The sequence below is a fragment of the Solea solea genome, chromosome 4 (genome assembly GCF_958295425.1).
Source record: "Solea solea chromosome 4, fSolSol10.1, whole genome shotgun sequence".
Classification (NCBI taxonomy): domain Eukaryota; kingdom Metazoa; phylum Chordata; class Actinopteri; order Pleuronectiformes; family Soleidae; genus Solea; species Solea solea.
In genome coordinates, this window is record NC_081137.1 from 20,724,168 (window position 1) to 20,737,724 (window position 13,557).

Here is a 13,557-nt window from a genome sequence, read left to right on the forward strand (position 1 = left end):
GGGGCACTGAGGACAAATCTAACATTAGTCTTAGCTCAGTTATGTAAATTCTACCATAGACAGACCAGCAAAACAAAACTCAGATGATGCTCCACGTTTAAGGTCAACCGCGGACGTCCTGTTTAAATAACACTTATCAGTATTTGGCCGCTGAGTGTTGCCCTTGCAGGGCTCCAGCTTTTTTAGTGGCGTGAGTCACAGCCAGAAAGTGGGAAAATGGTGTGTTGTGCAAAAAGGGAAGGAGGCAGAGAGAGAGAGAGCCTGATGGTCACGTAATAACAAAATAGTTCCTGTCAAATCTAATAGTCAATACAAACAACTTCATTTCCCGCTCTCTCTCTGTCTGTCTCTGTCTTGTTCTGACTGTCTGTCACTCCATCTGTCTCGCAGCTCTTCACACGGCGAAGAGACACAATGTTCATCGAAGGTTGAGCCCTGCCTCCCAGCGCGCAGACAGGAAATGGCCATATATAGGCTGCACCTCTCATAAGCTGCCTCTCTCTCTTCTTCTTCTTCTCATCTCTCTCTCTCTGAGCAGTTTCCATAGCAACAGTATTTTGTTTCCCTCGGTGGCAGGAAGGGTTCAGAATGGGAAGGACGAGTATAAACAACGGTGCTGTGTGATAAAGGTCGACGAGGGGAGTGAACACTCGCGGCGAGTTGGGATTAGAGAGATAAGAATGGAGGTTCAGTGGGTATTAAAGGGTTAAAATTTAAAAAATATATAAAAATATGATATGTATACTTCAAGCTGAAGTAGCTTTAAAAGATTGACTAATTTGAGTGGAAAAAATATTATTTTGCAGCAGTTTTTTGGGAAGGTGACATTTTCTGCCACTAGGAAAAAATTAGTATTTTTTTTTTTTTTTTAAATCTGATATTGCGAAAAAATAAACTGGAGTTTTGTAAACATTAAAGGTCTTTTAAAGGGTTAAAATTAAACAAAATGTTATTAATATTTGATATGTGCATTTCAAGCTGAAGTAGCTTTAAAAGACTGACTAATTTCAAGTGGTAAAAAATATTAATATATAATGTTATTACAGCAGTTTTTGGGAAGGTGACATTTTCTGCTGCTAGGAACAAATAAGTAAGTTTTTTTAAAGAACTCTTAAGGGTTAAGTTTGTTTTGTTGTATTTACCAGATGAGCATCAGCACCAAAAAAAAACAACCTTACATAAATCAAATTGTGCCTGACTCACTGCTACACTCATCCGAATGTCTCTTAGATCACAGCAGTGGAGATTATAAAGCAGGTCAGCTCTGTAAATAGTCTTCACATCAAAGGTGTTTACGATCGGTGGCCTCTTCCTCTCTGAGATACAGAGTGAAAGAAACACAGGAAAAACAACCTTGCATTATAGGCTGCACCATTTAAAAAGATGAAATATAGCTTAAAGAAATAAAATGACATATTGTTCCTTGATACAACAACTGAGATTTGATCACTCGCCCTCTGGGTTTAACCTTTCAAAACTCACTGGTTAATAATTCACACCTGTCAAGAGTCTGTGCTTTTATTGTAGAAAAAAAATGTTCCCAAAAAAAACCGCCTGTGGGATTTATTGGAGTACCAGAAATCTCCCAAATCCCAAAGGTGCTTTACTCTTTGTCTTCAAGGAAAAATAGTGAGGCAGGAGAAGAAAGTCTGAGCAGATAATATGTGAAGAGGAGAAAGACAGATATTTGACATGAAGGAGATAAATGAACAAATACGTTTATAGAATTTGAAAGCTGTTGACAGGAAAGAAGAACACAGGAGGAGAGAGGAAGGGGAGAGGGGTAGATTCTCATTTACAGTCTGGACTCCATCCTCACTCTCCATCCACGTTGCTTCCATGACAACCAGACGGAGGGTTACAAGGTGGAGGCCTTAATGAGTTTTTGTTTTCAGACGGATGCAGAGGCCACATCTCTGCCGCTCTCTTAAATTCCCCCCTTAATGATCCCCTACTTAGCGGAGTAAATGAAAGGTATAGCATTCATTGCGCATTTATTAGCATCACCGACACCCCACATTGTTAAGTATCGTCGTCGTTGTGTTCACTCGTGGACTGGAGGTGTAGTCGCAGAGAGGAAGTGCATTCTGTGAATGGAGAGGAGTTTGCTGGGATGCAGTTTTCATCCGTCTGTCAAAGGGATGGAGTCTGGTTTATATTCAGCTCAGGAGCTGAGGCGAGCGTGTTCACATACATCACAACAGACAGACATGGAGGCAGTTTTCAGGAAGAAATGTGTTGGTTTTGAGGGACAGTTTCATAGTATTATGTTGACAGTGAGGTGGATTACTGGAAAAAAGAAAACCGCATGAATTATGAGATTAAAGTCGTCATTCTGCCTTTTTTCTCAGAATTCTGCCTTTTTCGATGCTGACTTTAATCTCAGAATTCTGCCTTTTTCTTTAATCTCAGGATTCTGACTTTAATCTCAGCCTTGTGATTTTTTTCTCAGAATGCTGACTTTTTTCTCAGAATTCTAACTTTAATCTCAAAATTCCGACTTTAATCTCAGAATTCTAACTTTAATCTCAGAATACTGACTTTAATCTCAGAGCTCTGACTTTTTCTTTAATTTTAGAAATCTGACTTTAATCTCAGAATTCTGACTAAATCTCAGAATTCTGACTTTTTCTTTAATCTCAGAATTCTGACTTTAATCTCAGAATTCTGACTTTAATCTCAGAATTCGCAATTTAATCTCAAATTTCGGACTTTAATCTTAGAATTATTGCTGTTTAGTTATTACTTTTTTTTACATGTGGCCCTCATACTCTTCCGTTCATACTATAATAGACAACACTACTGATTAAAATGACCCTTCATCTCACCACTCTGCTCTCTGTCTAATCCCCAACCCTCAACTCCTGCAGGACTCCCAGGGTTCCTCTGCCTCTCTGTCTTCTGCCAAAGTTTCCAACTCAGTTGAAGATGGAGACGGACTTGTTACCGAAGGTGAGGAAACTTTACGTTACAAGCATCAAGTAAAATATCATACATGTCTGAATCAGGCTCATGACATTTAAATCTTACTCATCTCTCTCCTGGTGTCACCGCTCGATGATGACTCTATGATGCTCTGTCACACGACAAATGAAAGTGCTGTTATTATAATAAGTTTTTTGTTTGTTTGGCAAACTATGAGCTGTTAAACTGAAAATGAAAGAAAACAGGAAGAAATGCCAAGGTTATTAATATAAATGTGACATTTATTTAGAGAGAAGCCGGGGAACCTTCCAATCACTGCATTGATTATTTTTTTTCTCTTCGCATTAGCATTTTGATTTACCACCTGATTCCACATTTTCTTTCCCTCCTTGTCAAAGTGTTTAACCTTTACTGAGCGCTCAAACTGAGTGTAACAAATGCCACCTGTATAATCCCAGCCCCAGTTAAATATTCCCTCTTATAATTTACATATGTATATATTTATGAGCAGTTAGATGTCCCAAATCTGTCTTTTCATTTGATTAACTATGCAGTATATAAGTAAAAATGCAGAGCTATCTTTGCTGCGAGGCCACCATGCTTAGTCTTATGCAGGGCTGTTTCTAGCTTTGTGGGGGGGCCTATGCAATATGCTGTTTTGGGGGCCCTGAGTTTACCAAACTATGATGGAGAGATTCTTAACCCTTTAGACGCCACAGTCTATTACACTTCATGAGAAAAACAGGCTTCAAGGTCCTTTCCCTAAAGGATAAACTTGTTTTTTGTAGAATTTATCCACTTATACAAACATATCAATGGGTGCCATATAAAACATTCTGCCATTAAACCCTCCCTAACTGTTTCATACTGGACCTCCTTGTCACCACTGTGTAAACTGTGTCAGTTATTATCAGTCTCAGCTGCTCAAAGTGTCCCTCTTCCTGCTCCCTGCTTCCTGCTCCCTGCTTCCTGCAGCTGAGGTTCTAGTGGACGAGGTTCCAGCTGTGCCGCCCTACATATGGGAACGCTACAAGGTGGGACGCACGCTGGGTGACGGCAACTTCGCCGTGGTCAGAGAGTGCGTGGAGCACTCCACGGGGCGGGAGTACGCTCTGAAGATCATCAACAAGGGGAAATGCAGAGGCAAGGTAAACGTGATCCTGAAGCAGGACTCGCCCCACACTGTCTTTACTTCATTTAAATTGTATTATGTAACTATGTGTAACCTTGACTCCTTTTAATGTGAGAAAATGAAGTAACTCTTGAAGCAAATATTTCTTTCATTGAATTTTTTATTTTTTCCCCAGGAACACATGATCCAGAATGAGGTGGCCATTCTCCGCAGGGTCAAACATCCCAACATCGTGCTGCTCATAGAGGAGGTGGACACTTACAGTGAACTTTATCTGGTCATGGAGCTCGTTAAGGTGTGTGTATATTAAAACCACCTCTTTATTACCTTGAGTATTCTTCATAGGAGCAGGTATGTCAGAGGTTCAATTCTCATAGCAGCCCGTGGCTACACAAGGTACCCCACACCCATTGCTCCCCGGGCATTTACTATCACTCATGTCATCTGATGAGTGACATAATGAAGAAAATGTCATCATGCACAATTTAAAAGATGCATTTTTGACTTCTCTTTATCCCCAAACGACTATTATCACAGAATAATGCAGAAACTTAGACGACATTTTGATTCTATTAACAAGTCTTTTATCATCATACGTTATGAATAATGACTTCATTATGAAATTAGAATGACCTGACAAAAGTATATGATTTTTTTCTTTAATCTCAGAATTATGACTTTAATCTCAGAATTCATGTGGTTCTATTTATTTATTTTTTAACATGTGGCTACTATAATAGACAACATGACTGATTAAAAGACAGATCCCAGTTTGTGAGTGACTTCTCTTTATCCCCAAAAGACTGTTCTGACAGAATAATGCAGAAACTTAGACGACATTTTGTTTCTATTAATCACTCATTCGTCATCATATGGTATGAATAATGACTTCATTATGAAATTAGAACGACCTGACAAAAGGATATGAAGCTTCTGTGCTCTATCGTCATCGACTGAGCTTCTTTGCCCAGCAGAGATAATGAATACAACCACTGTCTCTACATGACAGTCATCATTATCTCCACTTTCAGAGTGATAGATAGAGCAGAGATACACAGACACAGAGCAGCAACATCAATGAGTCCCAACCAGTCACACGGTGTGGTGTTGGGGATTGAGAAAATCGCTCCGTGGCCCCGGCGGCGCTCGAGTGTGCACATTCTTCACTCTGTGAGTCAAGAAATATCTGTGCATAATTCAGGAGGCAGGAATGCGATCCATCTGTTCGCGTTGTAGCGTGGAGTACTACAGAATATAGATGAGAGGCAATCTGTGTGGTTTACGCAAAAAGTGGGAGGATCAAGAGGAAGCTGAGGATGAATGAGGTGGGAAGAGTCATGACAGGGGGCTGAGAGATGATGCAAAATGTGGTTTGATGTCATTTCCCCTATTTATAAAAAAAGGGATAGAGTGCATCATACACTCAGAATTCAGGATATAGTGTTCAATCTACAAGGAAAACAGTGGATTATGTGCTTATTGCATCGTGACTGTACAAGCCAACATCAGGGATGGGATTTTTGGTCTACAACCACACGGAGGTGTAATGGCCGGCGTGTCTGCATACTTTTGGCCACAAAGGTAGAAGCTAGAGAAGTGCAAATACACTGAGGCTGAGCCGCGGAATTTGACAGCTCTCATATTTAACTAACTCGCTGACAGTGTGTCTGAGCCCGTGCCAGGAAGAGGAAGAGATTCAGCCCTATTTTAAGCCTCTGTTCCACTTTAGTCCACTCGGAGAGGGGGGGGGGGGGGGGGGCACACAGTAATGTGAAGGCAGGTGAGAGAGAGAGAGACAGAGACAGGGACAGGTAAGAGGGTGATATGATTAAGACTGAATGAGAAATATGAGAAACAAGTGACAAACAATGAAGAGAATTAATTAAAAGCATTTCAAAAGGGGGCATATTTAAGACAGAGGGAGGAGATGAGGACACAGTTCATGCCTCCAGCTGCTGAGCAGAAGAAAACCCCTGTCACGGCGTTGACTTGTGAGCCCCAGAACTCACCAGGAAAAAAAAAGATGAGCAACTGTGAAAACTCACACGTTCCTCCATGTGCGTGAAAAGCGCCAAAGGAAACTTCTTCATGTATGTGACATTGTTCCTGTGACTTATACAACCAACCCACCCGTCCATCATTCTGTCCACAGGGGGGCGATCTGTTCGACGCCATCACCTCTGCCAACAGATACACGGAGCGAGACGCCAGCGGAATGCTCTACAATCTGGCCAACGCCATCAAATACCTCCACAGCCTCAACATCGTGCACCGAGACATCAAACCAGAAAACCTGCTGGTGAGATTCTGCACGTGAGACTGTAAACACGGTCATATAACCTACTCTTTGTCTGACGTATGCTCCCTTCTTTTTTCTGAATGGATATCACTCACTGTGAATTCAACGAGATGACTCATCTCTGCTGCCCTCACACCTCCTCCCGCACACACACACACTCTTCTCTCTGTTCCCTTCTCTCCTGATCCCTGCTGTCGACTGCCTCGCTGTCTGATATACATCCTCATCCTCTTCTTTACCCTGTCTTCAACCCCCCTCCCCCCATTCTTTTCCCATGGTTGCCATGCCACTGATCTAAGATGCAAATCGCAGCCTCTTCACTTTACAACAATTCTCTGCATTCCCTTCTGCCCTTTCCAGCATCTTCAGTAATCATGACATTTCTCAATTGTAGTCATCCATCCATTTTCTACTGCTTTATCTTCTACAGGAGGGTCAACCTCAACCAACCAATGCTCTCACACCTTCATTCAATTTAACTAATCCCTATATTGCATGTTTTTGGACTGTGGGAGGAAGCCGGAGAGAACATGCAAACTCCATGCACAAAAACCCTTGTTCCGACTGGGTCTCAAACCCTCTGGGTCTTCTTGCTGCAAAGGCAAGAGTGCTAACCACTACGCCAACCGTGTGGCGCATGTAGCACATTTGACAGAAAATAATTACTTTAAACTTTAAAGTAAATTTTTAAACCTTATTAGTCGATTTTCTTTGGTCCCTGGGCCTCACAGCAAGAAGGTGCTGGGTTAGATTCCCAGTCTGGGTCCTTCACCCTCCATCTGACCTCGAAATTTCATTGTGCAATTTCACTTGTATAATGACAATAAATAGGATTTTTTTTAGTGAAGTTTATGGTTTATGTGCTTTTCACTGAGAAACTGTGAGAACTGTGGTTGGTAAAAATGAAAACAATAAGATAGTTGCAAAGTCAGGTGATGCCCTGTCACATGCATGTAGTGACCTGAGCTGTTAATATAATAAAAATGTCTAGGTTAAAGTCTGTGAAGCAGTTGTAAGGCTTGTTGTAAGAAGTGTGTTGGCCGCCTTCATTCAAAAGACACAGTGTTAGATTTGAAAATGCTCCCATTGCCAAATGGTTAGTGTGTGTGTGAGTGTGAGAGTGTATGTGTGTGTGTGTGTGTGTGTGTGTGTGTGTGTGTGTGTGTGTGTGTGTGTGTGTGTGTGTGCACCACGGTGACACATTTGCCTCGAGAAGCTGGTCTCTGAACAGATTGACAATTTATTGCATGTCTCTCACTTTTTTTTCACCCCGTCTTCCTTCACGATGCAAAATAACTATACTTACATTTCAAAGAAATGTTTCAACCTGGGGATTTTGAAAATAAATTCCCGAGACGACATCAATCCAGCCCGGAAATTGTTGTTTTTTTTGCTTATCCAGTGATTTGTCATAGTTATTGTATTATTTATTTCCCTGTGCTCTCAGGTGTACGAGCACGCAGACGGCAGCAAAAGCCTGAAGCTGGGAGACTTTGGTTTGGCGACTGTGGTGGACGGACCTCTTTACACTGTCTGTGGAACCCCGACATATGTAGCACCTGAAATCATCGCAGAAACAGGGTAAGAGCATTCATTCGTCTCACGGATCCCAATGAAGAATTACTGCTGAGGAATCTTTAAATATTTACGTCCCTGCGTTGCAAACACCTGTCTTTTTCCCTCTATCTTCATCACATTTATTTGCTGTATTTGCAGATATGGCCTTAAAGTGGACATCTGGGCAGCTGGAGTCATCACATACATCCTGCTGTGTGGTTTCCCGCCCTTTCGAGGGTAAGCGTGCAGCAAAAAGCTACCTCATCAAGTGAAACTGGAGAGTTTTTCACTTTTTAATCCCTTGCAGGAGCAGTGACGACCAGGAGGTGCTTTTTGATCAGATACTCATGGGACAGCTGGAATTTCCTCTCCCGTACTGGGACAACGTGTCAGAAACTGCCATGGTAAAGGTCCATATTGGATGTGGGCATCGACTGTTTGTGTTGCATTATGAATGGAGGGAATTAAAGGTCACCTGTGTTTCCTCGCCGGTGCAGGAGCTGATCCGATCGATGCTGGAAGTGGAGGTGGATCAGAGATACTCCGCCCTCCAGGTGCTGGAGCACCCGTGGGTCACTGTGAGTACAGTGTTCATTCATTGTCCTCCTCTCAGTTCCTTCAGTTGCTAAATTTGACCTCAAACATTAAAACGTTTTCTCCTCTTTTGCTCGATACAGGACAAGGGTCTTTGCGAGAACGAGCATCAGTTGTCTGTAGCAGGGAAGATAAAGAAGCACTTCAACACCAGTCCCAAGGGCAACGACACGACTGCAGGGGTGTCCGTTATTTCTGTGAGTCGCCACAAACTAACACAATTTCTTCAATTTCCTTCGAGAGATACGACTTCAGTCGCGTTTTTGTTGTCTTTTCCTGTGACCGACCTCGTGTTTACATTGATTGATTAATTGATTGATTGATTGTGCTGGTTTCTCTTTTGTATCCAGTTGGATGACAGCTTTTCTATGCAGAGATCTGGGTCATTGGATTTCTACCAGCACCCGGCCATGTACTGGATAAGGTATGCCAGGTTTCCATAGAGACACAGCTGGGTAGATGGTCAAAAAAACAGCAAGGAAATGAAAACAGACCAGCATCGATGTCTCCTTTCACCCTGTTGACCCGCTGCTGCTGCTGCTGTGCTGCTTTGTCCCCGCTGTGTGATCCTTGTCCTTGTTTCTTTCAGCACCCGCATCATTGTTGTCTGTCTTTTTGACAAAGCTATTTCCCCCTGTGAATGTGTTCTACAAGTATTGACGTAAATGGAGTTGTTTAGGCGCTTTGTGAATGCCGCCTTTTAAAAAAAAAAAAAAAACAACCCTGTTCTTTTACTTGTCGTGGTGATTGTTGGCGGCGATTTTATTTTGGCTTGATGTGCTGTGATGCTCCCCGCCCCGCTGCTTTCATTACATCAGCTCTCATTGCTGTGTGACTTCATCCACTGATTTACAGGAGGACATAGAGGTTCACGGTGTTAAACGTTTAAATCTGGCATTCAAAACAGGTTATAAATGACAAAAGTAAGTCAATAATTGAAATAAAATAAATTTTAGACTCTTAAAGTAGATGCTACAAAATAAAAGAAATCAAGGGAAGTGACTCTCACTCAGTGATATTATCTTTTTTGAGGTTCTCTGTCATGAGACACTGTGATGTTACATTCCCTTTTATTTTAAGAAATGTTTAGGTAAAATCTTCTACACTTATTTCCACACTGTGTGTGTCTGATCAGAATGCAAACATGTCTCTCTGCAGACACACACAGACCGTCACACACCTGCATCCCACATTTGACTGTCCTACCTGGGGTATTTTAGTTTTACACACTGTTGATGACATTTTTTGATCACACAGACCTCGTTCTTAATGATCCTTGCAATGACTAGAGGTGGAAAGAGTTACTGGAACATTCTACTCCAGTAAAAGTGCCACTGTTTTGGCCTAAAAATGTACTCAAGTAAAAAAGTAGCTTATTTAAAATGTACTTTTTGCACAAAGTTCGCGCAAAAAGGACAAGGGGACACAAATCTCACATGATTTTTTTTTTAATTAAACCTTTACAAATTAAAAGTGCTGATAAAATATGTATAATGTATCAGTCAAAATAGGTCAAAGGTCACAAATGCTTTGACTTTCTCCCTAATTGGCAACACAAACATATTTTTTTACTCAGTAACAGATGTGATTTAGAACGTAGTGAAGTACAGTACTTCCAAAAAACCTTCTTAAGTTAAAGTAAAATTACACATTTTATTAAAGTACACATAAAACCTACTCGATTACAGTAACGCGAGTAAATGGAATGCATTACTTTCCACCTCTGGCAATGACGGCTTTATTTCAGATCATATAAACCACCTACATTTATTAATTCCTCTGGTATTAAAGTTACCTTGGAATGTTGCCAATGTAACATAGCCAAGAGTGACATTAAAATATTCTTTCACAAAAATTGCACAGGACCTTAGTCACATGAAAGCACACGCATCAGTGAGGTTACATGTTACATTTTGTTTATATTTTTATTGCATTTTTACTTTTAAAAATGTAAATGTTACGCATGTTGAATGTTAATATAGGTAATACTAGATTATTGTTTCCTTAAAACCTTGTTTTTGTGGCCCTCCGCTTGCTTCGTTAATTACAGTTTTGCCCACACGATGCACTCTCTTATGTCCCGCGCTCTCCTTGTCTCCTTGTCTCCTTGTCTCCTTTCCTTGCTTAGGCCACCGCTCTTGATAAGGAGGGGCAGGTTCTCAGACGAGGACGCCACCCGCATGTGAAGCCGCTGCCTTTGACGACGACGACGCAGCCGACGACACCAATAACAACAACAACAACAACATCGACGACAAAAACACAACGGGCGGAGCCTCCCAGTTGCCTGTCCGTGGCCCCTACTCCCTCTCTGACACTTGCTCTGACCCTTCCCTGAACTCCAGCCTCCCATCCGACTCTGATGACATCTCCATCAGCTCACCCAGCACCGTCGACTCCCCCAGCTCACCTTTCTAGAGACCACATGGAGAGGAGGAGGAGGAGGAGGAGAAAAAAATCCTTATCTTGCTACTCCTTATATGAAGGAGGAGGAAGAAGAGGAGGTGTACACTACGGCTGGTAGTGAATACTATAAAACTATAAAGAGGGGGGAAACAATTTTTTTATCTTTCCTGAATCTGTCTTTTCCAAACTTAGAGGAGAGATGGATCAAAAGGAGGTAGACACAAGAAATCAATGACTTGAGAGGCAACAAGACAACAGGGATCATGAGGAAGAGGGAAAGGGCAGAATGACGCGAAATACTTTTTCTTTTATTTATTCTTAATGCTCTCTCTCGTCTGAGCACATGTTACCGGGCTCAAGGAGCGAGAAAGGGGGCGACAGCGTTATTGTTCACCCTTCAGTGATGATCTGGGCTCAACATGGAAACTTCCTTATGGCGGAGCGGCTCTCAGAGGCAATATGAGAATATGGACCAATGTTCATGTTTTATTGAACTTTATTTAATTATTCATTCTTAATTGATTTCATTTATTATTATTATTAATAATTTTTTTGACTATGTGTTTTTCCTTTTTCATAAAGGCTTGTGGACTGAAATAATAATGTGTAGAGCTGAGATTTAGCGAATGTAGGCGTGGTGAAATGTTGAAAATACATAGAGAAAGGGACTTTTTTTTTTGACAAACGTGTTTAAATGAGAGGAACAGATCAGAGGAATACACACGTGTGCTAAAATTCTGTGCCAAACACCGTATACTGGCGTTGCCTTCCTGTAACATTGGACTGCGTTATTACAGTTTACATTTTACAGACTGCTATTGAGACCGAAACGGTGCATTAGATTTGCTCCTCGTCACTGGGTTCTGTGCTTCATATGTCATGAAACATAAAATTCAGAAGAATCTGGGGGGTGCTTGTGTAGCAAACTCGACATGTCAACTTCTTTCCCTGAGCGCACACGTTTTCTCCGTTATCGTCCCGTATCGACATCATACTGAATTCTGTTATTTTGTAATACACATACAAAGCCTTGTTTACATTTCTTTATTCTCAACACAAAAGGGATAAATTCATCGACCCTGTTCCAGCAGCAGATGGGGGAAAAAAAAGTGTTATCGTTGAAACCCAGGTGTATCATTCGTATGGCTTTGGTTACGTGTTTTTTTTAGGGTAGTAAATGTATGTAACGTTGAATTAAGAGATTACGAGGAACCGCTTATTTGCACAAAATGCTGCAGCTGTTAGGCTGCAGTCAGACAAGGAAGTCGACGTGAAACCCGGACAACCAGCAGCACTCTTGGATTAGCAGCAGTATGGTTTAAAAAAAAAAAAAAGAAGAAGAAAAAGGATTTATTTCAGCTCTGTGAAACCTCATTCATGGCTTCATTTATTTTGATGAGAGCATGACAGACATACAGTAGCTTATTCTTATAAAAAAATGAGGTATTGTTTATATGTTATGTAAAAAAAAAAACAATTTTCTTTATTTTGATAGTTTCCAATACAGTATATTTCTTACTAGTAGTATGAGAACTATATCGTGTGTCAGCAACAACAAATAACAAAAAAAGAAAGGAAAAAAATCAAATAAACAAAAGCAGACCATTAGGTTGAAATAAAACGAACTGAGTTGAAGAAAAAAACATTTTAACCTGATGCTGTTCTGCTTAGATGAATCTCCACAGGTGACATCTTCATTTTTAGCTTCTTGCCACACTGGGAATGATTTCCCCTCTGCAGAAGCAACAACAAGTGAAGGGACTTCCACGAACTGAGACATGAGATGAAAGAGAAAAGAAGTCAGGGGGTGTGAGAGAAATACATTTTGGCTTCGCAGACGACCTCCTCTGCAGTTGTCACATGTGTCATGTGTAATTTTTCTGTATTTATGCCCAGCATCATCATCATCATCATCATCATCATCATCATCATTATCATTATCATCATTATCATCATCATCCCGCAACCACATTGGCACATGTGGTTTACCAAAGTGCTCCCACAGCTGCACCACGATGTTACAATCTGTTGCAATACCAATACCTGTACCTCTGTTCAACAATTGTCTATCAATAATAATAATAATAATAATGATGATTAAAATATGTTTCAAAAACACATGGTTGGTGTTTGTGTATAGAGCTTTAACATAGATTCCCTGTGGCAATAGACACCGAGGATACTGGAATCTGTGAGTGTGCTACATGCTGTTTATTTGTAGGTTTGCTTTTAAGGTTTTTATTTGCTCCCATCATTAAATGTTACTCTTAAACTACTTGACTAAAGGGACTATTGTTATATTATATATATCCTCTGTACTTGGGTGGGATGATGGAGTATAACAACATTTCACTGCCTGATTTCTTCATGATAATTTGCTTTTGGCTTTCCCATGGTCAAGGGCAACAGTTATCGGAGAGTACGGCATTTAATATTTGATGAAAATTGTGTTGCAGTATGTGTATATAAATATGAAAAGGCTCCATGTTAGGCTATGTAGTGGGGTAGTTTGGAAGCCACATGGTATGAGGTTAAAGAATTGATTATAAAATGCTAGTGCAATATTTTTTTTATGTCAGCTTTCATCTTTTTTTGTATTTTGCAGAGAAAACTTGAGGAAAATTAACACATTTGGTGAGGGTGG

General features: G+C 40.8%; 1 protein-coding gene across 2 annotated transcripts in view; it reads left to right on the forward strand.

Annotated features, from left to right (window-relative positions):
• Positions 1 to 10,820, forward strand: part of dclk1a (doublecortin-like kinase 1a) — a 44,372-nt gene extending 33,552 nt beyond the window's left edge. For both annotated transcript variants that reach the window (XM_058627425.1, XM_058627426.1), the window contains 11 exons: positions 2,871 to 2,952; positions 3,901 to 4,073; positions 4,233 to 4,352; positions 6,210 to 6,356; positions 7,804 to 7,937; positions 8,073 to 8,150; positions 8,221 to 8,317; positions 8,411 to 8,491; positions 8,591 to 8,704; positions 8,858 to 8,931; positions 10,636 to 10,820. In XM_058627425.1, the coding sequence (XP_058483408.1) occupies positions 2,871 to 2,952; positions 3,901 to 4,073; positions 4,233 to 4,352; positions 6,210 to 6,356; positions 7,804 to 7,937; positions 8,073 to 8,150; positions 8,221 to 8,317; positions 8,411 to 8,491; positions 8,591 to 8,704; positions 8,858 to 8,931; positions 10,636 to 10,693 (1,158 nt within the window). In that variant the 3' untranslated portion in view covers positions 10,694 to 10,820. The remainder of the gene's footprint in view (positions 1 to 2,870; positions 2,953 to 3,900; positions 4,074 to 4,232; positions 4,353 to 6,209; positions 6,357 to 7,803; positions 7,938 to 8,072; positions 8,151 to 8,220; positions 8,318 to 8,410; positions 8,492 to 8,590; positions 8,705 to 8,857; positions 8,932 to 10,635) is intronic.
• Positions 10,821 to 13,557: the final 2,737 nt, after the last annotated feature.